At 54.5% G+C, this 27,426-nt stretch overlaps 1 protein-coding gene across 3 annotated transcripts in view; it reads left to right on the top strand.

Annotated features, from left to right (window-relative positions):
• Window positions 1-27,426, top strand: part of LOC116950057 (syntaxin-1A) — a 189,856-nt gene that overhangs the window by 126,072 nt on the left and 36,358 nt on the right. For all 3 annotated transcript variants that reach the window (XM_032967465.2, XM_032967466.2, XM_032967467.2), the window contains exon 4: window positions 27,088-27,162. In XM_032967465.2, the coding sequence (XP_032823356.1) occupies window positions 27,088-27,162 (75 nt within the window). The remainder of the gene's footprint in view (window positions 1-27,087; window positions 27,163-27,426) is intronic.

The raw sequence follows: 27,426 nt of genomic DNA, 5'->3' as shown, positions 1-27,426 counted from the left end.
CTCTCACCCCGTCACTCTCACCCCGTCACTCTCACTCCGTCACTCTCACCCCGTCACTCTCACCCCGTCACTCTCACCCCGTCACTCTCACTCCGTCACTCTCACCCCGTCACTCTCACCCCGTCACTCTCACCCCGTCACTCTCACCCCGTCACTCTCACCCCGTCACTCTCCGTCACTCTCACCCCGTCACTCTCACCCCGTCACTCTCCGTCACTCTCACCCCGTCACTCTCCGTCACTCTCACCCCGTCACTCTCACCCCGTCACTCTCACCCCGTCACTCTCACCCCGTCACTCTCACCCCGTCACTCTCACCCCGTCACTCTCACCCCGTCACTCTCACCCCGTCACTCTCACTCCGTCACTCTCACCCCGTCACTCTCACCCCGTCACTCTCACCCCGTCACTCTCACCCCGTCACTCTCACCCCGTCACTCTCACCCCGTCACTCTCACCCCGTCACTCTCACCCCGTCACTCTCACTCCGTCACTCTCACTCCGTCACTCTCACCCCGTCACTCTCACCCCGTCACTCTCACCCCGTCACTCTCACTCCGTCACTCTCACCCCGTCACTCTCACCCCGTCACTCTCACCCCGTCACTCTCACTCCGTCACTCTCACCCCGTCACTCTCACCCCGTCACTCTCACCCCGTCACTCTCACCCCGTCACTCTCACCCCGTCACTCTCACCCCGTCACTCTCACCCCGTCACTCTCACCTCGTCACTCTCACCCCGTCACTCTCACCCCGTCACTCTCACCCCGTCACTCTCACTCCGTCACTCTCACTCCGTCACTCTCACCCCGTCACTCTCACCCCGTCACTCTCACTCCGTCACTCTCACCCCGTCACTCTCACCCCGTCACTCTCACCCCGTCACTCTCACCCCGTCACTCTCACCCCGTCACTCTCACCCCGTCACTCTCACCCCGTCACTCTCACCCCGTCACTCTCACTCCGTCACTCTCACTCCGTCACTCTCACCCCGTCACTCTCACCCCGTCACTCTCACCCCGTCACTCTCCGTCACTCTCACCCCGTCACTCTCACCCCGTCACTCTCACCCCGTCACTCTCACCCCGTCACTCTCCATCACTCTCACCCCGTCACTCTCACCCCGTCACTCTCCATCACTCTCACCCCGTCACTCTCACCCCGTCACTCTCACCCCGTCACTCTCACTCCGTCACTCTCACCCCGTCACTCTCACCCCGTCACTCTCACCCCGTCACTCTCACCCCGTCACTCTCACCCCGTCACTCTCCGTCACTCTCAGCCCGTCACTCTCCGTCACTCTGACCCCGTCACTCTCACCCCGTCACTCTGACCCCGTCACTCTCACCCCGTCACTCTCACCCCGTCACTCTCCGTCACTCTCACCCCGTCACTCTCACCCGTCACTCTGACCCCGTCACTCTCACCCCGTCACTCTCACCCCGTCACTCTCTATCACTCTCACCCCGTCACTCTCACCCCGTCACTCTCCATCACTCTCACCCCGTCACTCTCACCCCGTCACTCTCCATCACTCTCACCCCGTCACTCTCACCCCGTCACTCTCCATCACTCTCACCCCGTCACTCTCACCCCGTCACTCTCACCCCGTCACTCTCACCCCGCCACTCTCACCCCGTCACTCTCACTCCGTCACTCTCCGTCACTCTCACCCCGTCACCCTCACCTCGTCACTCTCACCCCGTCACTCTCACCCCGTCACTCTCCATCACTCTCACCCCGTCACTCTCACCCCGTCACTCTCTATCACTCTCACCCCGTCACTCTCACCCCGTCACTCTCACCCCGTCACTCTCACCCCGTCACTCTCACCCCGCCACTCTCACCTCGTCACTGTCACTCCGTCACTCTCCGTCACTCTCACCTCGTCACTCTCACTCCCTGCTGCTACTGCTACAGCTGCCCTCCCTGTCCCCGCGTCTTTCTCTTCGTGCACTTCTCATGATTGAGGAGGAGGAAGAGGAGGGAGGTGAAGGGGGGTGCAGTCACAGCAACAGCATCGATAGCAGCGCCTGCTACATCTACGGCTCTATCCATAGCGATTAGCAGCGGCAGGAGCAACAGCGCGACGAGACGACCTGGGGGACAGCAGCGCATAAGCAACAGCTGTAGCATCGGCCAAAGCAACATCCGCCACAATACCGGTGGATGCAAACAGCAACGATGGCATACGCGCCTCTAGCCACCGTCCGCAGTAACAGCTACATGTATATAATGAATAGCTGTAATATCTCAATGGTGCCATCTGTGTGTGGTTGTGTGTGTGCTGGATAGCGCTGCGCTATAATCCCAGCGACACGAGTTCAATTCACGCTCACGGCCAACGCCAGTGACGATTATCTGAACCGGTCCTGGGCCTCCCCTAGGTCGACTCAGCCTCAAATGAGCACCTGGTGCGGTGTGTAGTAAACATCGCCACTGGGGAAACAAAGGCGGCCGGGGGTGGTTCTGGCCACCCACCCCCTCGTGTGCCGTGGACGCCGACATTCATAGGTACTACTCGCTTACAGCACTTGCCCCACAAGGCTGTTAAGGCTATGCGGGGAGGTGGGGGGGGGTCTTTATCTGTACCTTGTGCACGTGTGTAATGCATCTGCGATTGAGTTCTCGTGAGTGATCGGGAATCCCAGATTTGAACAGTGCGCAAAGAAGCGTGGGTCGAGGCGCACGCTTTGTAGAATGTCTGTGTGCGCATGCGTGTTGCACTTCTTTTGCACCGGGCGTAGCCACAATAAACTAGACACAGCAAAAAGCAGTTCTAAAAAAAATAGTTTTCAATCAAGATGGTTTAAAAGTGTGCAGCTCCAGTGGCGTACTGATTAATTCATTATCGGAGGGAAGAGCGTTCCAGACGGCCGCAGAACGTGCGCGATGCGGTGATCGTCGTCTCTCTGTTTCGATGGCCGAGCAGCCAAAAGCCACCGCCGCTGCGAGGATGACGAACGGAGTTGGCGTGATTGAGGTTTATTTTCCTTGGACGAGATCGGCGAGCGAGGCGTTGTTGTTGTTGTTTGCGAGCAAGGGATGACGAGGAGGGCGTGGGGGGACACTGGGAGCCGGGAGAGAACCCCCTAGGAGACGCGGTGACATCTCGCTGGCTGTTGAGTGAAGGAGTGAGGCTTGGGCAGGAGGTGTCAGGGGGTGGAAGGGGACTGACAGTGGCCCCGGGGTCGATAACTGGGGGGGGGAGGAGTGAGGAGAGATCAACCGGGATAGCGAGGAGAGAGGGAGAGAGGTCGTAGCGCAGCGGAGATGGAGCGATGAAATTCCGCCACGTGCAGGAGTCCCCAGTGGATGCATTTGCTGCATCGCGAAACTGTGGAGACGTCTTCAGCCAGCAGCAGATGATGTGTGTATATCTATTACACACATCGTAATCAACAGCAGCAGCCACGATCCGCATCTACTGCTGGATGAAGATATAGTATATGTGTGTGTGTGTACGATGTGTCATCGCTGCTCCTCGCTAACAGCACTTGTCTCCCGACAGTCTGTTAAGGCTATGCGTGGTGTGCATATACGTGCGGTCATATCTGCGTGCATATCGTCTCTGTGTATGGACACGTGTGTGTGTGTGGGGAGCGGTGGTGTCGCGATTAGCGCTACGCTGCGCTACGAACCCGGCGACCCGAGTCAGATTCCCACTCACGGCCAACAGCGCCAGTGACGAATTATCTGAACCGATGCTGGGTCTCCCTTGGGTAGACCCGGCCTCAAATGAGTACCTGGTGCGGTGTGTAAACATCGCCACTGGGGAGACAGAGGCGGCCGGGCGTGGTGCTGGACCACCGACCCCTTCGTGTGCCGTGCCGGCCTTCATAGGTGCTCGCGAACAGCAACTCGCCCCCTACCAGTCTGTCAAGGCTACACCGCTGGGTGTCTTTGTATCTCGCTATGCGCGCGTGGTAAAATCCAGTGGGTGCGCTCCTGGTGCCAAGAATGCCGCACGCGATCCCCGCTCCGACTCCGCCTCCTCCTCGCTGCGTTAAAAAAAAACAACAGCGCACGGAGAGATGCACTGACGCACTGCAATGGGAGGCTCATCCGGGTATTTTGTCGCAAATATCTCTCCAATCATTGTCTCCCTCGAGAAAGAGGAGCCGGTGGGGGGGGGGGGGGGTAGCGGGGGGATGGGTTGGGGAGGGGCGGGGCGAGGTCTATACGAGGGGTGGGGGGGGGATGTAAGGGGAGGGGCAGCCCATCTCGAATGACCGTTTTGGGCCCGTGATTGATACACGCATCGTAACATGCACCACCCACACACCCTCACACCCTCACACCCCCCACACCCCACACACCGTCACACACCCACACCCCCCACATCGTAGAAGCCCCCCGCCCCTCCATCCCCCCCACCCTCCCCACCGCAGCCCCCCCCGCTCCCACACCCCGCACTCACGCGCTCCGCATCCCATTATGATCGTGTCAATCACGGGGACTGCGCGCTCCAGATTAGCAGTCGTATCGCTCGCAACGCGTCTCCCATTCATTCGATGAATACCTTTTATTGTTTGCGATTCGATTCCAGAATCGATTATTATTGGGTGGGTGGGTGGGTGGGTGGGTGGGTGGGTGGGTGGGTGGGGGGGGGGCGAGGTTGTCTTTGGTGGCGGGAGCGATTTGTAAATTGTGCCGCGCGTTTTCTTACCAAAGCGCGTTCGGTGAAACGTCGCTGTCACTCGCGACTGCGAGGGTGATTCACGCGATCCCCGTAGGCCGTCGCGACACGCGCGACTGAGGCTCGGCGCTCGTTGTTCCCCGAGATTCACGACTCGAGTCTTGCCTTGAACCCCACTCCCTCCCTCCCTGCCTCCCCGAGCTTCTGCCACAGCCCGCCGAGCTGCTGCGCGCGCAGCGTGCTTAGTTTCATTTGCCGCCACCGCTGTTGCTGCGTTGACAGTTGTGCACAAGCACCGTCAGTGAGAACAACAACCACAGCAACACTCAACCGCATTGGTCAACAACAACAACAACAACACCGAGGCGCGTGTGTGTGGGGAGCGGTGGTGTAGCGGTTAGCGCTACGCTGCACTGCGAACCCGGCGACACGAGGTCGATTCCCCGCTCACGGCCAACACCGGTGACGATTATTGGAACCGGTCCATGGCCTCCCGTAGGTCGACTCGGCCTCAAATCGGTAACCTGGTGCAAAAACATTGCCAATTTTGGAGAGGAAAAAAAGGCGTCCGGGCGTGGTGCTGGCCACCCACCCCCTCGTGTGCCGTGCCGGCCTTCATAGGTGCTACTACTCGCTCACAGCACTTGCCCCAAACATCACGTGGAGGCTACACGGGGCACATCTATCTTTGTGAAATAACCAGTCACACGGAGCACTGCGTTGCATACAAAGCACTCGCGCATCTGTGAGCCCCCCCCCCCCGCCGCCCCCACGTGCCCCCCCACTCCTCCATCACCCCCCTCTCACCATTGCCCCCCCCCTCATTGCATCTCTCTCACTTCATACTCCCCTAACATGGGGTGCCACGGTGGAGAGATGTTAACTACCTCGCCTGGTATACAGGAGGTCGTAGGTTCGCTCCCGACCCTGACGACGCCTGCTGTCTATTTGGAGTCTCTCTCTTTCTCTCTCCCCGTGGCCGCGGGGATCTTTTTTCCGGGTCCTCTGGTTTTTGCCATCCACATTCAGGAACACGCGTCTTAGAGTATTAAATACTCTAAAACATGCGTCTTAGAGTATTTGGCTGCGATCCATGTCCTCACGTTGAGAAGCGACTTTCGTTGAGCTATCATATCTGGCCAGATCGCTTCTGAGAAAGAGCGCTACATAGCTCAGTGGGCTTTACCTGGTTAAAACAAATTGTTTTACTTGTTTTAGTTTAGCTACCTGCCACACACAACGGCGATTCGCTTTCTTATCGTTTTTTTTTTTATCAGGAATCACTGTTTTATATACAGTAAAGGTTTTGTATAGCGTCTTCAGTACTGTCGTTGTGCAATTTCTCACGGGGTATTTTCCGGTGGCCGGCCCGGGACAGCTCCGGCTGTGAGTAACCCATTGGGTGTAAACAGCCATGCAGGGACTCACACGAAGACCCCAATTTGGACACCGTCCTAATGAACGGAGGAGACGGGGAGAGAAGAGCGGGGGAGGGGGGGGGCAGCAGAGGCGGAACCAATGGGTGAGCAGAGCGAGAGTATAAGGTAGAAGGAGGCAGGGGTGGGAGCAAGGGGGAGCAGAGGCAAAGCAGAGAGGGGAGGGGGCAGCAAAAGGTGGGGGGCAGAAGGAAGCAGAGAAGCATGGGGGAGCAGAGGGTGGGGGCAGATGGGGGAGCAGAGGGGGCAAGAGATGGGGGGGGGCAGAGGGGGCAAGAGGTGGGGAGCAATCAAGGAGCAGAGGAGGAGCAGAGGGGCGAGCAGAAGGAGCAGCGAGGGAGAGAGGGAGGGGCCTCATGCGGATTGATTGGGATGCGCGGAGTGACCTTGAGCGAGTCGGGGCACTGTAAACCACTCCCGCAGATGATGATGATGATGGTTATGGTGATGATGATGGTGATGATGATCATGACGATGGTGTTGGTAATGTTGGGGGTGATGGTGAAAGTTGTTATGATTTTGATGGTGGTGATCGTCTTAGTGGTGGTGGTGGTGGTGATGATAGGCAATTGTCATGATGGTGGTGGTGGTGATGATGCTGGTTGTGGGATGAGTTATGGTAATCATGACGATATGGTGATGTGTGGTGGTGTCTGCCTGGTGGTGATGATAGGGGGTAATGTTGGTTATGGGATGAATGATGGTAATTATAATGATGAGGCTGATAGACGATTACCATGATGAAGGCGGTGGTGGTGTTGGTGGTGATGATCATGGCGATGATATTGATGATGGGAATGGTGATGATGATAATAGTGGAATTTCAATTAATGTTATAGGCGCAGAGGTCTCACACCCTCATGCAAAGGCCAAGATCGCACATATATGCTTTATAGACTGTTGGGGCAAGTGCAGTTTGCGAGCACCTATTATAACGAGCACAGCACCCAAGGGAGGGGTGGGCAACTCCACGGCCGGCCGCCTTTGTCTCCCGAGTGGCGATGTTTACACACTGCACCAGGTGCTCATTTGAGGCTGAGTCGACCTAGGGGAGGCCCTGGACCCGCTTAGATAATTGTCACTGGGTGTTGGTGGCCGTGAACGGGAATGGAACTCGGGTCGCTGGTTTCGTAGCACGGCGCGCTAACCACGGCGCCACCGCTCCCCACGTGCACACCATCACACAAAGACAAAGATCCCCCGTATAGCCATCGCAGACTCGTGTGGCACGTGCTGTTAGCGAGCAGCACCTATGACGGTCCGGCACGGCACACGAGCGGGTGGGTGGCCACAGTGGCGATGTTTACACACCGCACCAGGTACTCATTTGAGGCTGAGTCGACCTAGGGTCTGTTCTCCTTCCCCGGCACCTCCGATTAGCACGGTTGGCTACGTACGGCACGAAAGAAGTTCGGCATACATATGTAAGGGGAGGCCCGGGGACCGGTTCACACACACGCACACACGCATAGCGCTTTCACTTTCTCCATCGCACACACTTTTACACTCACGCCCACGCAGCCTCGAGTCGATTATCCCAAGGCGGGCAGCGCGCACACCGATACACGAGGAAGGGATGATCAATTCACAATAGAATCGTGATCTCGAATCGTGCCAATCAATCGATCCCGATTGACCATTCAGAGGGCCGAATGGGCTATCGATCCGGGCCCCTGGCTGTCGCGCGCTGTTCGTGCTGCGTGAACGGCAACACGCGTCCCGAGTAGCCAATCAAGAGTCGGGCTTTCGTCGTAGACCCGATCCGCACGTGATGCGCGATGACGAAGAGTGATGGAAGTTCCACGTGCATACAGTGCATGACCGCGATCATGATGGTGATTGCCAGTGATCAATTCAGTGATGACAATGATGATGGTGATGACCTCGAATGTGATCATGACGGCGACGATGATCATGGTGATTTACAAAGATGAAGTCGGTGGTGATGATGATGATAGTGACGATGGTGGTGGTGATGATGACCTCTAATGTGGCAATGACAGCGGCGATAGCGATGGTGATTACGACGATATGACGATGTATGTATATTGAACTTCTTTCGCGCCGTACGTAGCCAACCGTGCGAATCGGAGGTGCGGGTGATGGTGATTACGATGCCGCCGCCGCTGATGATGATGATACTGCTGAATATTGCGGGGGTCCCGTACGGAGGCAGCGCGTGGCAGGGCAGCAAGCGCGTCCGTGAGCGAGCGAGCGAAGTGAAGTGAAGTGGAGTGAGTGAAGTGAGTGAAGTGAAGTGAGTGAAGTGAAGTGAGTGAAGTGAAGTGAGTGAAGTGAAGTGAGTGAAGTGAGTGGAGTGAGTGAAGTGAAGTGAATTGAAGTGAAGTGAGTGAAGTGAAGTGAGTGAAGTGAAGTGAATTGAAGTGAAGTGAAGTGAGTGAGTGAAGTGAGTGAAGTGAGTGAGTGAAGTGAAGTGAGTGAAGTGAGTGAAGTGAAGTGAGTGAGTGAAGTGAAGTGAGTGAAGTGAGGTGAGTGAAGTGAAGTGAGTGAAGTGAAGCGAGTGAAGTGAAGTGAAGTGAGTGAAGTGAAGTGAGTGAAGTGAAGTGAGTGAAGTGAAGTGAGTGAAGTGAGTGAAGTGAGTGAAGTGAGTGAAGTGAAGTGAAGTGAGTGAAGTGAGGTGAGTGAAGTGAAGTGAAGTGAGTGAAGTGAAGCGAGTGAAGTGAAGTGAGTGAAGTGAAGTGAAGTGAGTGAAGTGAGTGAAGTGAGTGAAGTGAAGTGAGTGAGTGAGTGAGTGAAGTGAAGTGAAGTGGAGTGAGTGAAGTGAGTGAAGTGAAGTGGAGTGAGTGAAGTGAGGTGAGTGAGTGAAGTGAGTGAAGTGAAGTGAGTGAAGTGAAGTGAGTGAAGTGAGAGAAGTGAGTGAAGTGAGTGAAGTGAGTGAAGTGAAGTGAAGTGAGCGAAGTGAGGTGAGTGAAGTGAAGTGAAGTGAGTGAGTGAAGTGAAGTGAGTGAAGTGAAGTGAAGTGAGCGAAGTGAGTGAAGTGAGTGAAGTGAGTGAAGTGAAGTGAAGTGAGTGAAGTGAGAGAAGTGAGTGAAGTGAGTGAAGTGAGTGAAGTGAAGTGAGTGAAGTGAGTGAAGTGAAGTGAGTGAAGTGAAGCGAGTGAAGTGAAGTGAGTGAAGTGAAGTGAGTGAAGTGAGTGGAGTGAGTGGAGTGAAGTGAAGTGAAGTGAGTGAAGTGAAGTGAGTGAAGTGAGTGAAGTGAGTGAAGTGAAGTGAAGTGAGTGAAGTGAAGCGAGTGAAGTGAAGTGAGTGAAGTGAAGTGAAGTGAGTGAAGTGAAGTGAGTGAAGTGAAGTGAAGTGAGTGAAGTGAGTGAAGTGAAGTGAGTGAAGTGAGTGAAGTGAGTGAAGTGAAGTGAGTGAGTGAGTGAAGTGAAGTGGAGTGAGTGAAGTGAGTGAAGTGAAGTGGAGTGAGTGAAGTGAGGTGAGTGAGTGAAGTGAGTGAAGTGAAGTGAGTGAAGTGAAGTGAAGTGAGTGAAGTGAGAGAAGTGAGTGAAGTGAGTGAAGTGAGTGAAGTGAAGTGAAGTGAGCGAAGTGAGGTGAGTGAAGTGAAGTGAAGTGAGTGAGTGAAGTGAAGTGAGTGAAGTGAAGTGAAGTGAGCGAAGTGAGTGAAGTGAGTGAAGTGAGTGAAGTGAAGTGAGTGAAGTGAAGTGAAGTGAGTGAAGTGAGAGAAGTGAGTGAAGTGAGTGAAGTGAGTGAAGTGAGTGAAGTGAAGTGAGCGAAGTGAGTGAAGTGAGTGAAGTGAAGTGAGTGAAGTGAAGTGAGTGAAGTGGGTGAAGTGAAGTGAGTGAAGTGAAGTGAAGTGAGTGAAGTGAAGTGAGTGAAGTGAAGTGAGTGAAGTGAAGTGAGTGAAGTGAAGTTAGTGAAGTGAATTGAGTGAAGTGAGTGAAGTGAAGTGAGTGAAGTGAAGTGAGTGAAGTGAGTGAAGTGAGTGAAGTGAAGTGAGTGAAGTGAAGTGAGTGAAGTGAGTGAAGTGAGTGAAGTGAAGTGAGTGAAGTGAAGTGAAGTGAGTGAAGTGAGTGAAGTGAAGTGAAGTGAGTGAAGTGAGTGGAGTGAGTAGAGTGAGTGGAGTGAAGTGAAGTGAGTGAAGTGAGTGGAGTGAAGTGAAGTGAAGTGAGTGAAGTGAGTGGAGTGAGTGGAGTGAAGTGAAGTGAAGTGAGTGAAGTGAGTGAAGTGAAGTGAAGTGAGTGAAGTGAGTGAAGTGAAGTGAGTGAAGTGAGTGAAGTGAAGTGAGTGAAGTGAGTGGAGTGAGTGGAGTGAGTGGAGTGAGTGGAGTGAAGTGAAGTGAGTGAAGTGAGTGGAGTGAGTGAAGTGAGTGAAGTGAGTGAAGTGAAGTGAGTGAAGTTCGCCTCTCTCATGAAGGGTCACCGTGGCTTGGCGTCTACACCGTGAACTCTCCTCCACCCCCAACCGCTCCGTCATCAACTCTCACATCCTGCACTCGCGTATTCGAGCGCCCCCCCCCCCCCACATTACCCCCCCCCCCCCGCCTCTCCCCTCCCGACCCCCACCCCGCAATCAATACCTCGAGCTATTCGGGGCATTTGCAGCAGCAGCATCAGCAAGTGCGGTTTAATGACGATCTCTTAGAATATATCATCACGACCCATCACTCGCATCACATCATCCCCATCATCACATCCCATCATCACATCACTCGTGTCACTCACGTCACCCGCGTCATCACATCCCATCACTCACATCCCATCATTCACGTCACTCACATCACCCACATCATTACATCCCACCACTAGTATTGACCATCGTCATTAACTTCTATTTTTAAAAATAATTCGTGTTTAAAAATACAATATTGGGCGAGAGAGGGCAGGCTAGACCTTGTGCCCCCTAAATCAATATCATACATGACCCCCCCCCCCGTCTCCCACCCCCCCCCCCACCAGCTCCCCCCACCGTGATTCTATCTTCGAAGTTTGAACTTCTCTGTGCTATTTCCGACTCGAGTTCAAATCGATAGCAGAGGATCTGGTGTGAGACCTGGGGGAGGCAGGGGGATGGGGGGAGGGGGAGCATGGGGGGGGGGGTGGTGGAGGTCAAGGGTGGGGGCGGGTGGACTCGGTTCGGGTGAAGGGATTCTGAAGTTGTCGATTCGATTATTCGAGTTGCCCTTGCCACGCATGCAGATTGAGTGAGCGGCGATGTGAATGTGTGGAGACTCACTGTTCCTCCTTCACGCTCTCCCTCTCTCTCACACTCTCTCTCTGTTACTGTCTCACGCTCGCTCACACTCACTCTCACACTCCCTCTCACACTCCCTCACACTCTCACACTCCCTCTCACACTCTCTCACACCCCCTCTCACACTCCCTCGCACTCTCACACTCCCTCTCACACTCCCTCACACTCCTTCACGCTCTCCCTCTCTCTCACACACTCTCTCTGTTACTGCCTCACGCTCGCTCACACTCCCTCTCACACTCGCACTCCCTCACACTCTCCCTCTCACACTCTCACACTCTCCCTCTCACACTCTCACTCTCACACTCTCTCTTATACTCACACTCCCTCTCACACTCGCACTCCCTCACACTCTCCCTCTCACACTCCCTCTCACTCACTCCCTCTCACACTCCCTCTCACACTCACACTCCCTCACACTCTCCCTCTCACTCTCCCTCTCACACTCCCTCACACTCCCTCACACTCTCTCTGTTACTGCCTCACGCTCGCTCACTCTCACACTCCTTCTCACACTCACACTCCCTCACACGCTCACTCTCACACTCCCTCGCACTCTCCCTCGCACTCTCACACTCCCTCACACTCTCACACTCCCTCGCACTTTCACACTTCCTCTCACACTCACACTCCCTCTCACTCACTCCCTCTCACACTCCCTCTCACACTCCCTCTCACACTCCCTCACACTCTCACTCTCCCTCTCACACTCCCTCACACACTCTCTCACACTCCCTCACACTCTCACACTCCCTCTCATACTCTCCCTGGCACTCTCCCTGACTCGCCGCCGCTGCACCGAGTGACGGCGCCCTCCGCTGTGCAATCCCCGTGGTGAGCCCCGTGGTGAGCCCCTTGGTGAGCCCCGTGGTGAGCCCCGTGGTGAGCCCCGTGGAGAGCCCCGTGGTGAGTCCCGTGGTGAGCTCCGTGGTGAGCCCCGTGGTGAGCCCCGTGGTGAGCACCTTGGAGAGCCCCGTGGTGAGCTCCGTGGTGAGCCCCGTGGAGAGCCCCGTGGTGAGCCCCGTGGTGAGCCCCGTGGAGAGCCCCGTGGTGAGCCCCGTGGTGAGCCCCGTGGTGAGTCCCGTGGTGAGCCCCTTGGAGAGCCCCGTGGTGAGTCCCGTGGTGAGCCCCTTGGTGGGCCCCTTGGTGAGCCCCGTGGAGAGCCCCGTGGTGAGCACCTTGGTGAGCACCTTGGTGAGCTCCGTGTATCTACGGCTGCTGCGGACCGCACCGGGCCCTTCCGGGGGGTGGGGGGGGGGTGGTTGGGGAATAGTGGGGGGTCGTGATGATCGTTTTGGTGGTGGTGATGGTGGTGGTGATAATAGTGCTGACGATTGTGGCGGTGGTGGTGGTGATGATTGTGGTGGTGATGATTGTGGTGGTGGTGGTGGTCGTGTCAATCGTAAGAAAAGCGATGATAGTGGTAGTGCTGATGGTGGTGGTGATTGCGATGGTAACAGGCAGACCTCGCTTTAGCGCGACCCCGTGGAACGCCGATTCGTTACAGCGCTCTTAACAACCCCCCCCCCCCCCCAAATCACAACACGTACGCGTCTAATGGTTTTAATAGAGGCAGACGAGTGAGAAGGCTGGTGGCGCTCTTGTGTGAATCTCGAACTGAGACTCCCAACGAGCCGGAGTGGATGGCCAGAAGCAGCGGTGGCCACATTGGGGGGGGGGGGGGGCGGTCGAGACTGCGGAACGGAGTGGCAGCCAAAGGAGGGAGAAGCCGCCCGGCAGAACGCTGGGACGATGGTCGAGGGGGTTGTCTTGGGATGGCGACGGCTTGGAGGGAGAGGGAGGAGAGGGTGGGAGGTCTGGTGGGAGACCTTAATCCAGCAGTGGATTGATAATGGTTGATGATGATGATGATGCCGATGGTGGTAGTGGGTTGAGATGAAGATCAAAGGCTGTGAGAGCGATGATAAACGATCGGAATTACAAGTGTTTTTATGTAATAATAACGATGCTGCTGCTGATGCATATTTTTGACGTTATTCTTAGGTAGCGGGCGGTGATGATTATGCTGGCTGATGATGATGATGATGATAAATCAATCAGGAGTTAAAAACAAGGGGGCATTTCTTGCAGCACAAAGCGAGGCGGGGGTGGGCGGTGGAGTAGTGAGGGAGGAGGGGGGAAGAGTCGAAGGCCTTGGCTGATCCAAACACACAGGATGCACATGAATGATGCATGCAGCCGGGGTGGAGTGGGGGGAGGGGTGGATGGGGTGCATGTGGGGAGGGGCGGGGGGAGTTAATGGCCCCGCGAGATGGTGTCTCGCCCGTGTTTGATCCACAGCGCTTTCGGGACAAGGGATGGTGGATCAAAATTTTGTCGACTGAAAACTTCCCCAGACTCCCACCAGGCTTGAGCGGTTGGGGAATGGCAGTACAGCAAGTCGGATCGCAATGCTGTAGAATACACAGCGCTGGACTGTAAAGTGAACGATGATATTCATATGGAGATATTGTATCTTCAAACGAATGATTCGCTGCATGTATCATCACCGCAATAATGGATTTTTCATAAATAAATCATCTAATCTCTAACACGCGCGCGCACTCACACACGCACACACACTCTGACACACACACACTCTGACACACACGCACACACACTCTGACACACACGCACACACACTCTGACACACACGCACACACACACTCTGAAACACACGCACACACACTCACGCATACACTCACACACACGCATACACTCACACACACACACGCACACACACTCTGACACACACACTCTGACACACACACACACTCTGACACACACGCATGCACTCACACACGCACACGCACGCTAATGCATGTCCACCACCTCGGGGTTGATATTTCACTGGGTGATGCTGCTCCAAAACCCTTACCCTCTCCTTCTGCTCTATTGCCTCCATTTGCTTCTCCCTTCCTCTCTGTTCTCTTTATAAACTCTCTCTTCCTCCTCTCTCTCCCCTCCTCCTCCTCCTCTCTTTTTTTTACGATCAGAAGAAACAAGAAGATGCTCGGTGTAGTCGGCACTTTGCTCCGTTCATCATTTCGTTTTTTTTTATGCTTTGCTTTATGTAACCCCCCCTTTTAAATGAAAGACCCAACAAAAATTTTTTTCTTCTATTTTTCTGCTCTCCTTACCCCTTCCCTCTCTCTCCACCCCCCTCTCTGCCCCTCCTCTCTCTCTACCCCCCTCTCTGCTCCCCCTCTCTCTCTCTGCCCCCTCTCTTCCTACTCCATTTCGCTCTCTCTCGCCCACTCTCTCGCTCTTTCTCTCTTTTTTATAACTACGACAAGTGCTGCATCTGCACGCAGCCCTTCCCAAAGTCAAACGGCCTCCGACGGGTAGCTCACAATCTGCATGCAGAGCTCTCTACCGTCATCTGCCACCGAGCACACGGCCTCCTCCAGCGCCCACTGCTCCTTGAAGGCCGGCACGGCGTGGGTCAGCCGCGCACGGCGGAACTCCGGCCCACACACCCTGGCTCTGACCAGAGCGCGGAAGATGCCCAGGCTGCTGGCCAGACGTTGCCCCTCCAGGGCCACCTTCCTCGCCCTGTATATGGCGAGTTTGGCGTAGCTGAAGAGCACGTTGACCAGCCCCTGAAGATGTTGGGGTCCGTCGCCCTTCGGGTATCCAAAGATGACCGTCTCCACCTTACCGCAGAACCGACACTCCGGGGACGTGTCGGTGAAGCACGCCAGGGAGGCATTGGTGGTGACGGTGCCGTGGGCGATGCTCCAGCTGAGGTCGCCGATGCGGTTGTACGTCGGGCTGGAGTAGAGTTGCCTCCAGCGAGGCCTCTCCGGAGAGATGCAGGGCAGGGCTCTCCTCCAGGCATGGTCCTTGTGGCCCCTCAGGGTGTCCTATTGGTGAAACTGGACCATGTAGGAGTAGAGCACCTTCCTCTTTACATTTGCGAAGGCCACCTCCGGCAGGTCTTCCAGCCGGCACAGGTTGTGATCCGCCTTCGTTTGTCGGCATTGGCAATGCAGTGGCACGACTGAGAGCTCCGGTGGAGGGGGACCAAGAGGGGCCTCGTCATCCCCAACGCCGATGGGGGTGGCATTCTCCCCGCTGCCGCTGAGAAGGCCCCCTTGGCTTCGGCCAGGATCCGGGCAGCCACCCGGAGCAACTGCAGCCCCCCTGTCTTTGCGGCCATGTCTGCTGGTCCGAGCCACCGGCCCCGTGTTTCAGGCTCCACCACCCATCCTGGTGAGCCGCGCGTTGGCCAGGCGCCTCTCCATGCCTGGGGTGGCAGTGGTGGATGGCAGCTTTGTCTGTGGGTTCCTGAGGATCGGTTCGAAGACCAGATCCTCGGCCGATCGCGGTTGGTTCAGCCTCCTGACGGCAAGGGAGCCCCATGTCTGCAGGACGCTTCTGTAGAAGGGTGGCAGCTGTCCCAGTGGGAAGCCCTGCAGGTCCAATAGTTGTTTGGAGCACTGCAGATCCCCCAGCTGTTTCAGGAGGAAGGAGGTCGTGACGCTCCAGGCCGGTGCTGGGGCGGCGTGCAGGAACTTTTGCGCGGCCTGCAGTCGGAAGGTGGCCAGCTGACTCCGCACGCACACCAGCCCGTGACCGCCCTCGTCCAGTGGCAGGGCCAGGACCCCAGCCGCGACCCGGTGTCCTCCACCCGACCAGAAGAAGTCGAGGACTCGCTTCTGAAGTGCGTTGACGAGGCTCATGGGGGTGCAGGGAGAAAAGTCGGTGCCACACCATGGACGTCACCAGCTGGTTCACCACCAACGTCTTTGTCCTGAAGGTGAGGAACTTGCACAGGCGACTCCAGGTGCCCAGCCGCTCCTTCACCTTCTCCTCCAGCTCGACCCAGTTCCTCTGCGGTGGTTCCTCCTCCGGTCCGCAGAACACCCCCAAGTGGGGCAGCGATGTTGTGCTCCAATTGATGGCTTTTGCCTACTCGGGACACTCGGTCATGTCCCACGCTCCAACCAGCAGGCCGCTGCACTTTTGCCAGTTCATTTTTCATGAGGAGGCTTTCGAAAAGACCTCCTGGCACTCATGCAGCAGGGCGACATCATCCAGGGAGCGCAGGATGAGGAGGACGTCGTCGGCGTATGCCGTCAGGACCAACTTGACGCTTGGTTCCTCACTCTCCCCTCTACCTCCTCTCTCTCCTCTACCTCCTCTCTCTCCCCTCTTCATCCTCTCTCTCCGCTCTTCATCCTCTCTCTCCTCTTCCTCCTCTCTCTCCTCTACCTCCTCTCTCTCCTCTACCTCCTCTCTCTCCTCTATCTCCTCTCTCTCCTCTACCTCCTCTCTCTCCTCTACCTCCTCTCTTTCCTCTACCTCCTCTCTCTCCTCTACCTCCTCTCTCTCCTCTACCTCCTCTCTCTCCTCTACCTCCTCTCTCTCCTCTACCTCCTCTCTCTCTCCTCTACCTCCTCTCTCTCCCCTCTTCATCCTCTCTCTCCCCTCTTCATCCTCTCTTCCTCCTCTCTCTCCCCTTCTTCCTCTCTCCCCTCTTCATCCTCTCTCTCCCCATCTCCCCCCCCCCCATCTCTCCTGTCTCCTCGTTTCTTCATTTGCTTCTCTCTCCAACCTCCCTTCTGCCCTAGATTTCTCTCCTCATCTCCTCCCTCTCTCTGTCTCTCTCCACTCTTCTCTTTTATTCATTTGCCTCTCTCTGCCTCTCTCTCTTCTACCCCCTTCCCCCCTCTCAATCCGCTCTATTGATTGATGTTCGTGCAATATTTTTGGGATTTCTCATGTGGCACGATTGCTTTTGTGCTGATTTATATTTAGCTTAATTACTGGTACAGTGCACATTTTCGATTTAAAGCTTTCATGACTGCAGGGATTCATATTATTGGTTCTTTCGGTAAAGTTACGTAGGAGAAAAAAATAAAATAATACATTTTATTTCGTGTTGTTTTATTTTTATTATTGTATTATTTCCCTTCTACGTAACTTTACCGAAAGAACCTGGTACAGTGCTTCACGGTTTCCATTTTACCTTTGTCGATGAGTAGACCCGGGTAAATGTTGAAAAGCAGAATCCTCTCCCTGTCTTCCAGACAGTCTCGTCCCTTCACCTGATGAAGGCCGCTTGTGTTGTGGCCGAAACGTCGTGAGAATTTTATTGTGTTATTTTATTTTATCAATGTATTATTTTATTCTCATTCTACGTGACTTTACTGAAAGAACCAAAGAAGACCTCTCCCTGTCTCTCTTGGGTTCTCACCCGGTGAAACAAAATGTACCTTGTTTTCCTTGAACTCGTCCTCTTTCATTTGCTCCTGATTTGATATATAAACTATTTAAACATATATATTTTACCAGAAAAGGCCCACTGAGCGACGCTTACTCCACTGCTGGATGAAGGCCATCCCCCAAAGCCACCGCCACTACCACCTCGATGCCTACGATGCAACAAATCTATCCTTGCACTTGCACACACAACGCACACAGCACACACAACACATACAACACACACAACACGCCCCACACACAGCACACACAGCACACACAACACATACACAGCACACAACACACACAACACGCACCACACACAACGCACACAGCACACACAACACATACACAGCACACAACACACACAACACGCACCACACACAACACACACAACACACACAACACGCACCACACACAACACACACAGCACACACAACACACACAGCATACAACACACAGCACACACAACACGCACAAAGCACACAACACACACAGCACGCACAGCACGCACAACACGCACCACACACAGCACACACAGCACACACGCACAGCACACAACACACACAACACACACGCACAGCACACACAACACACACGCACAGCACACACAACACACACACAGCACACACAACACACACACAGCACACACAACACACACACACAACACACACGCACAGCACACACAACACACACAGCACACACAACACACACACAACACACGCACAGCACACACAGCACACACAACACACACACACAGCACACAAAACACACACACAGCACACACAGCACACACACACAACACACACACAGCACGCACAAAACACACACGCACAGCACACACAACACACACACAACACACACACACACAACACACACGCACGGCACACACAACACACACGCACAGCACACACAACACACACAACACACACAACACACACACACAACACACACAACACACACGAGTCGATTTCATCATCGCTCCATCTCCCCGCTCGGTGGGCAGTCCTCTAATTCCCAGACGCGTTCCCTTCCTCGGCTGCCACTCCGAGATTACCCTTGACCTCCCCCTGTAACGTGACCCGTACCTGTCCAGGAACCACACTCACACGATATGGCACCAACCTGCCTCTCTAGTGCAAACCATTATTCAGGAGTGTATGTTGTGATTTTTTTTATTTTAGTAAAAAAAACCTTATCTACGGCATACAGTGTTATAACGAATCAACATTGTACGGGGTCGCGCTAAGCGAGGCCTGCCTATTACCACCACGATCATCATCATCATCATCACCACCAACAACATTCTCATTGACACCACCAATACCGATATCCCCATCATCACCACCACTACCATCATCCACGTGCTCCTCTGTCCTGTCACTCAATGTTATGCCCGCACCTCCGATTAGCGCGAATGACTACGTACGGTGCGACAGAAGTTCAACATACGTACGTAGTACATGTATGCCAAGCGCGGCTCTCTGCCCGCGCTTCTTTGCGCAACTTTCCGCAACTTGAGAATAGGTTCTCCCCTTTTTTCTGGCAACAAAACAGGTTTATTGTTTCCCTTCTACGTGACTTTACCGAAAGAACCAAGAATATAACAAAACAGGTGTAAAGATGTTAAAACACCAAACTGAAACCTTTTACAAGGAATCACGTCTGCATTAACCACAATGCTTGTGGTCAGAATGCAAACAAAAAACAAACTCTGATAATCTATGCATTGTCGTTGAAACTGATTGGTCCACACCAGAGAGACAGCTTTCTTTTGAGCCTCGTCTCAAAACGGTGTTAGACCAGAGGACGCCAAAACTTTCCAAGTTTGTTTGTTCCGCTGCTGTTCGCTGTTCACCACCATCTAGTCAGTAACGATAGACTCTAATAAATAACACTCGCATTCTTGATTTGAATCTTTCGTGACTTGCAGGAATCCATACTCTCTAGTTCTTTCGGTAAAGTCGCGTAGATAGAAATAATAATGAAAGAAACACAACGTTTCGGTCGCAGCGTCCATCACCTGATGACGGACGCTTGTGTTGCGACCGAAACGTCGTGTTTCTTTCATTATTGTTTCTACCTACGTGACATTACCGAAAGAACCATGGAGTAACACTAGCATCCACACGTCAGCTTTCTCCACAGCGGGAACGAAATGTATATTTAGGGGGGTTTTTTCGTTAAAGTTATTTCTTACGCGCCCCATCAGCCACGCGTCCTTTCCCCCTCTCGAGACCGTGCGTCGTGGTGTGTACCGCAAAGGTTTGTTTGAAGCAAAAGCGGGTTTCGACACGCAGCGTCTCATCAGCGAGAAACGTCAATTATTATGAATCGGTGACGACTTGCGGAATCGTCACGGACCCCCCCCTTCCCACTTCCCTCCCCTTTCTTCTTATTCGTTGTCACCTTGTGCGCATTCGGACGCTCGTGATTGTTAAATCTCTCGCGCAGGGCTATTGACCCAGTCTGCGGGCGGAGCCAATTAACTTAGCCAGCCAATTAATCAGTCGGTAGAGTCGAGCAGCAACTTCGGTCACGCGGTAATGCAATTACGAAAGTAGGAGGTAGCGTTGCCCCCCCTTCCCCCTCTCTCTCACTCCAACCCATCAATTCTGGACATCTGTGGAAAAAAAGAGCTTCATAGCTCATCGGATTCCTCCTGCAGTCTAAACAAAGATTCTCGCCAAGATTTTAATCGTAAACGATTCTTTCGTTTTTACTTTTGTGTGGCGAATGTAGCGGCCCCTAGCGGATGCGGAGGAGATATTTCAACTTTGGTCCGTACGAATGACAAAATCATAAGGGAGTCGAACTCATTAGTTTTCGGTTACGGTTCGTAATTTTCGGTTTCCGGTTAATAGTTTGCCTCGGTAACCGAATTATTCTTATTATTGAGATTATTATGGTTTTACTTTCCCGTTCCAGAGCTAAATTTCTGTTGTGTGTGTTTTTTTTTATCGGTACGTTTTTCGGTTTCGGTTCATGAAAAAGCGGTTAATTCTGGTTTTCGGTTCGACTGTGTGCAACATAACGAATCGATAAACGATTCGGTTCTTACGCTCGCGCACTTCCTGCGAGATTAATAATCCAGCGATAATCGATTCCTAATCAATGCGCCATTATCACGGTTCTCCCATTGCCACATGGGTGGCCGAAATTTACGATGCATTTATCAGTCATCGATTATAATCGATTACTCAGTTATCACTGGAGAGACAAAGGCGGCCGGACTTGTATTGTAATCTATTAATCGCATGGGCTTGGCCCAGGACACATCGCGTATAAGGATGCCGCGGTGATGAGATGTTAACTACCTCGCCTGGTATACAGGAGGGCGTGGGTTCGATCCTGACCCTGACGCCTGCTGCTGTATATTTGGAGTTTCCATGTCTCTCTCTCTCTCTCTCCCCCCGTGGTCGTGTGGATTATTTTCCGGGTCCTCCGGTTTTTCCCCTCCACATGTAAAATCAACACCAGGCGTTCAGGGTATTTGGCTGCTATAAATGTTCACGTGATGGGCCACTTCGTTTGGGCTATCGTTTGAGATCGCCGGGCCGCTTCTGGAAAAAGAGCTGTGTAGCTCATTGGGCCTTACCTCGTAAAAAAAAAAATAGTTTAGTTGTATGATGGAATCTCGGCCCGACGGACGAGCCTCGCGACGGAATCGCAGTCGAAGGAGTGAGACGAGGCCAAGAGGAAGACCATCACGGGGATGGAGCGACGGTGCAGGAGTGCAGACGGACGCCTGACAAAGGGTACTGGGGTCTTGATGGATAGACAATGGCTGATAATGATGACGGTGTACGCTCTGGCGTCTCTTCGTGTGCTCTGACGAAGGGCCATTGACCGAAACGTCGCCTATTACATCTATTTTTAAGGCCACAGTGTTATCGACGCATGTCTGAGGTTTTGTTCGTTATTATAGTTATTCCATCTGAATTACGGCAATTAATCGAATCGCCGCGGAAGAGGGTGGAGATTTATCCTTACATCGTGGACATTGATTTAGGGTTTTTTCTTCTGCAAAAATCAATGCCGCCCGATTTGCTGCGCCCAGCACAAACGGTGATAGGGAGAGTGGGGGGAGTGGTGGGGAGAGTGGGGGGAGAGTGGAGGGAGTGGGGGGGGAGAGTGGGGGGGAGAGTGGGGGGAGGGAGAGAGACGTCTCCCCGACAGGCGGGGTCATTAACGAGAGCAACGGAGCTGGAAATGTATAGAGAGGGTGGGAGAGAGGTGATGGAGAGAGGGTGGGAGAGTGGGAGAGAGGTGAGGGAGAGTGGTATAGTGGGAGAGTGGGAGGGAGAGTGGGAGGGAGAGACGGTGAGATAGTCAGAGGGAGGGAGGTGAGGAAGGGAGGGCTAGTGGGAGGGAGGAAGAGTGGGAGAGAGGTGAAGGAGGGAGGGTGGGAGGGAGAGAGGTGAGGGAGGGAGAGTGGGAGCCAGAGAGCAAGCAATGTTTATCCTTTTTTGTAAAATCTAGTAAACAGACTAAACATCTACACCTTGAAAACAAACTCAATCACACGAACAACAAAAGTATTCTTACACATCCCATCAGCCACCGCACGGCCTTCTGGAAGTGCATGAAATCGACAGCAGTGAGTCAAGACGAGCAAATCTCTGGGCCGGTTTCGATACGCAGTGTCTCATCGGCAGCAGAGCCAAGCTTTCGTGCACCAAATCGGCTTGCTTATCTTGAATCCATGCCGCTGTAATCACGCACTGGATTGTCTGCTGCTCCTGTTGCTACTGCTGATCATACTGCTGCTGCTGATGATGGTCATAATGACTCTACCACTGTTGATGATGCTACTGCTGATCATGCTGCTGCTGATAATGATGGTCATAATGACTCTACCACTGTTGATGATGCTACTGCTGATCATGCTGCTGCTGATAATGATGGTCATAATGACTCTACCACTGTTGATGATGCTACTGCTGATTATGCTGCTGCTGATGATGATGATGGTCATAATGCCTCTACCACTGTTGATGATGCTGCTGCTGATCATGCTGCTGATGATGATGGTATTGCGAGTGACAATAAAAAAAACTAGACACATTCGTCAAAGGCAATGCCCCAGGGATGAACAAATAAATAATAGGCGACGTTTCGGGCAATTGCCCTTCAACGTAGCAGAGATCATTGGTGACAGTGCTCGCCTTGCCGCTGTTGAGAGACCCCCTGTGCCAAATCCCCGTGGATTCAGTTCGCTCCTCGAGTTGTAATCACAGCTCCAGCGCACAGCACTAACCACGTGCCCGTTCATTAGTAATCCCTCCCGTGTCTGAGAGTGTGAGTGAGTGTGTGAGTGAGTGCGCGAGTGAGTGTGCGAGTGAGTGTGCGAGTGACTGTGTGAGTGTCTGAGTGTGCGAGAGACTGTGTAAGTGAGTGTCTGAGTGTCTGAGTGTGAGAGTGTAACTGAGTGTCTGAGTGTGAAAGTGAATGTGTAAGTGAGTGTCTGAGTGTGCGAGTGAGAGTGTGAGTGTCTGAGTGTATATGAGTGTGCGAGTGTACGTGGGCGAGTGCGCGAGTGTGTGAGTGTATAATGTGTTGCGGTAGTATAGCAGGTAGCGCGCTGCAGTGTGTAAAACATCGCCACTGGGGAGACAAAGGCGGCCGGGCGTGGTGCTGGCCTCCCACCCGCTCGTGTGCCGTGCCGGCCTTCACAGGTGCTCGCTAACAGCCTGTGCAGGCTATACGGGGGATCTTTGTCTCGTGCAATGTGTTCGTGAAGAGCGGTGGCCGCGGTGGTCGGCGGGAGTTCGACCAGTGTCGGTGACGAATATCCGAACGGGACCCGGACCTCGCCTACGTCGCCTCGGCCTTGAATCAGTTTCCTGGGGCAGCACTGTAAACACCAGCGGTGGGGAGACAAAGGCGGCCTGACGGGGTGCGGTGGGTGGGGGTGGGGGTGGTGGGGGGTGGTGGTGGGTAGGGGTGGTGGGTAGGGGTGGTGGTGGGTAGGGGTGGTGGTGGGTAGGGGTGGTGGTGGGTGGGGGTGGTGGTGGGTAGGGGTGGTGGTGGTGGTGGGTAGGGGTGGTGGTGGTGGTGGGTAGGGGTGGTGGTGGTGGGTAGGGGTGGTGGTGGTGGTGGGTAGGGGTGGTGGTGGTGGGTAGGGGTAGGGGTGGTGGTGGGTAGGGGTGGTGGTGGTGGTGGGTAGGGGTGGTGGTGGTGATGGGTAGGGGTGGTGGTGGTGGTGGTGGGTAGGGGTGGTGGTGGTGGGTAGGGGTAGGGATGGTGGTGGGTAGGGGTGGTGGTGGTGGTGGGTAGGGGTGATGGTGGTGGTGGTGGGTAGTGGGTAGGGGTAGGGGTGGTGGTGGTGGTGGCTAGGGGTGGTGGTGGTGGTGGTGGGTAGGGGTAGGGGTGGTGGTGGTGGGTAGGGGTGGTGGTGGTGTTGGTGGGTAGGGGTGGGTAGGGGTAGGGGTGGTGGTGGTGGGTAGGGGTAGGGGTGATGGTGGGTAGGGGTGGTGGTGGGTAGGGGTGGTGGTGGGTAGGGGTAGGGGTGGTGGTGGTAGGTAGGGGTAGGGGTGGTGGTGGTAGGTAGGGGTAGGGGTGGTGGTGGTGGGTAGGGGTGGTGGTGGTGGTGGTGGTGAGTAGGGGTGGTGGTGGTGGTGGTGGTGGGTTGGGGTGGTGGTGGTGGGTAGGGGTGGTGGTGGGTAGGGGTGGTGGTGGTGGTGGGTAGGGGTGGTGGTGGTGGTGGGTAGTGGTGGTGGGTAGGGGTGGTGGGTAGGGGTAGGGGTGGTGGGTAGGGGTGGTGGTGGTGGGTAGGGGTGGTGGTGGTGGGTAGGGGTAGTGGTGGTGGGTAGGGGTAGGGGTGGTGGTGGGTAGGGGTGATGGTGGTGGGTAGGGGTAGGGGTGGGTAGGGGTGGTGGTGGTGGGTGATGATGGTGGTGGTGGGTAGGTCGTAGGGGTGGGTAGGGGTAGGGGTGGTGGTGGTGGTGGGTAGGGGTAGGGGTGGGTATGAATGCACTTTGCACCGTTACTGAAACGGCCACGACGGCGCCTGTCGCCGTGCCCGGTGAGACCCCCGGGCGTGCCCACCGCTCCAGAGGCGGCGGGCGCGGTGTGTGGGAGGGCGTGTCCAAGATATGTCGACGACTTCAGTTGCCGCGCCCGGAGATCGTGTCGCGTGGAGCCGAATGGGCCATACCCCCCCCCATACCCGAGAGCCCACCTCCCCTCCCCGTGCCCTCGGGACGACAGGCTCGCGTCAGGGGTAGGGGAGATGGCGATTTCCAATTTCCTCGGCGGAAATTAGCGCAGTGCTGGACAGCCGGCAGAGGAATGTGGATTTGATGAAGACACGAAGTCTATAGCAGCTCCGGGGAGAGAGAGAGAGAGAGGAGAGACGGAGCCCGTGATTAACTCTGCGATTGGGGCGAGGCAAACATCCTTTGGGGGTGGTGTATGTGGTGGTAGTGGTGGCGGGAGGGGTTTAGGGGTCTACAAAACAATTTGCTTGAGCACGGCGCGGGCAGCAACGTGACCAGGGGGGGCACTGACAATCAGCGCCGTCAACGTTGTCACAAGACAGGAGTCGTCGCACGATGATTGATCATTATTATTTTTTAAGCGAGCGAGCATTTTTGCGTTACGAGAGTTTGGGGGAATTTAAGCGGAGCGGGAGGTCGATGAGACGATGGTGATGATGGTGATGGTGGTGATGATGGTGGAGATGATGGTGGTGGTGATGGTGATGATGATGATGGTGGTGATGATGGTGGGGATGATGGTGTTGGTGGTGATGGTGATGATGGTGATGGTGATGATGATGGTGGTGGTGGTGGTGATGATGGTGGTGATGGTTATGATGGTGGTGGTAGTGATGCTGGTGATTGGTGGTGGTGGTGGTGGTGGTGAGGAGTGGTGGTGTAGCGGTTAGCGCTACGCTGCGCTACGAACCCGGCGACCCGCGTTCGATTTCCGCTCACGACCAACATCAGCGACGATTATCTGAACCGGTCCTGGGCCTCCCCTAGGTCGACTCAACCTCAAATGAATACCTGGTGCGGTGTGTTAACATCGCCACTAGGGAGACAAAGGCGGTCGGGCGTGGTGCTGGCCACCCACCCTCTTGTGTGCCGTGTCGGCCTTCATAGGTGCTCGCTAACAGCACCTGCCCCAACAGTCTGTTACAGGCTACACGGGGGGATCTTTGTCTTTATTTATTGATGGTGGTGATGGTGGTGATGGTGGTGGTGATGGTGGTGATGGGAGAGAATTCCCAAATTGGTCCCCTGCTCGCGCGACTTTGGGCCGATGCTTTGAGATTGGTTACGTCTCAAGCTCGCCTGATACGCATGAGGTTTCCGTGGGTTCGATCCCGGACCCTGGCGATGCCTGTTGTTGTGTATTTGGAGTTCCGCGTGTTTTCTCTCCCTCCCTCCTCGTGTGGTGGTGGCGTGGATTGTTCTCCTGGTTCCGCCTCCGGGTTTGCCCCCCCAACCCCCACCACAAGAAACAACAACACATTTAGGATCATTTGGCTGCTGCTATATATCCCCCACGTGATGACGATGGTGATGATTAAAATAGTGATGATGATGATGTCAGCCACCCCGATGATGAGCTGCTATCATCATCATTTTCGCGTGCTCAAAGCTCAGTGGGGTTTTACTTGCTGCGTTACCTGGTGAATAACAGCATCGTTTAGCTTGGACTTCCCATCGTGTTCTCACCTTTCACCTGCCCCGCTGTGGCTCCGTCCAGCTGCGGGGTTTGTTTGCGTGCCTTGCCGATGAACGCCAAAAACCAAGGACCCCATCGAGCAAATTAATTAACGGAACGAAACCAAACATCTGTAGGCGTGCGTCAGTAACGCGGTGTGGCCTTGAAATAATGCAATATACATCAGACGACGTTTCGAACCATAACCTTCTTCATAACACATCCTGTATGGGGTGGGTGGCGGGGGTGATGTCGACTCAGGCCATCGTGACTGTGGGAGGAGGTCGACGAAACGAGTGCCGCTTTGTGTTGTGGGGGTTGTTTACTTCCGGATAGACTCGCCCGCGCCATAGGAATGTGGAATTTCCACCGCCGTCTCAGGGCTGTCAATGGGAGATGAGCACCAGTGCCTCAATGCGCATCAAAGCGGGGAATGGCCATGTGTTGTACGGTACTATACTGCTATGCGTTCACGCCTGTGCTAAACCCCCGCGTTCGAGGTTCAAGTTGATTTTGTTGAACCAGTTGAGTAACTCAAGAGACCGGGATGGAGAAGTCTCATTCGCAGGAGTGAGTGGGTGAGTGAGTGGGTGGGTGGGTGAGTCAACTAATGAGTGGGTGAGTAAGTCACATGAGTGGGTAGGTGAGTGTCCAATTTGACTTCGCTTAGCCAGGTGAATAACTCAAGAGACCGGGGACGGAGAAGTCTCATTCGCAGGAGTGATCTGGATGTCACCAAAAAAGGACAAAAGCCATAAATAAAAAAATAAAACCAACTAATCAAATAAAGTACAGCAGCAGCGTGCACCAAACAAGCGTGGTAAAGTATGGTCAAACGAACCCCCCCTCCTCCCACCCCCGCTCAAGCGTGTGAAGGTCCACTCACGAACTTCGCTGCACTGCTGCCGTTTGCACAGAGACCAAGCAGGAACTGGAAGACCTGATGGCAGACATCAAGAAGACAGCCAACCGCGTGCGCTCCAAGTTAAAAGGTTCGTGTCGTCGTGGTTCGTGATGGCTATGGCCAGGTGGGGGGGGGGGGCGGGGGGGTGTAGGTAACCTGAGGCCGAGCGCGGCTCTTGAAGGGCCAGCTTCCGTCACGTTCCGTATGAAGGGCTCACCGCTGTCACGTAGTCACCACCACGGTGCATTGCGGCTCTGAACATATTTGCGGGGAGGGGGTTCTTTTTTTTGTTTAAACCGAATTCGGAAAAAAATGTTTCTTTGCGTGCTGTTTTGGTTTGCCGTGTTCCCTT

This window comes from Petromyzon marinus, chromosome 38 (assembly GCF_048934315.1).
Source record: "Petromyzon marinus isolate PM22_M1 ecotype Great Lakes invasive population chromosome 38, UKy_Petmar_22M1.pri1.0, whole genome shotgun sequence".
Classification (NCBI taxonomy): domain Eukaryota; kingdom Metazoa; phylum Chordata; class Hyperoartia; order Petromyzontiformes; family Petromyzontidae; genus Petromyzon; species Petromyzon marinus.
Note: the sequence above shows the minus strand (reverse complement) of the source record. Positions and strands in the feature narration are given on the sequence as shown.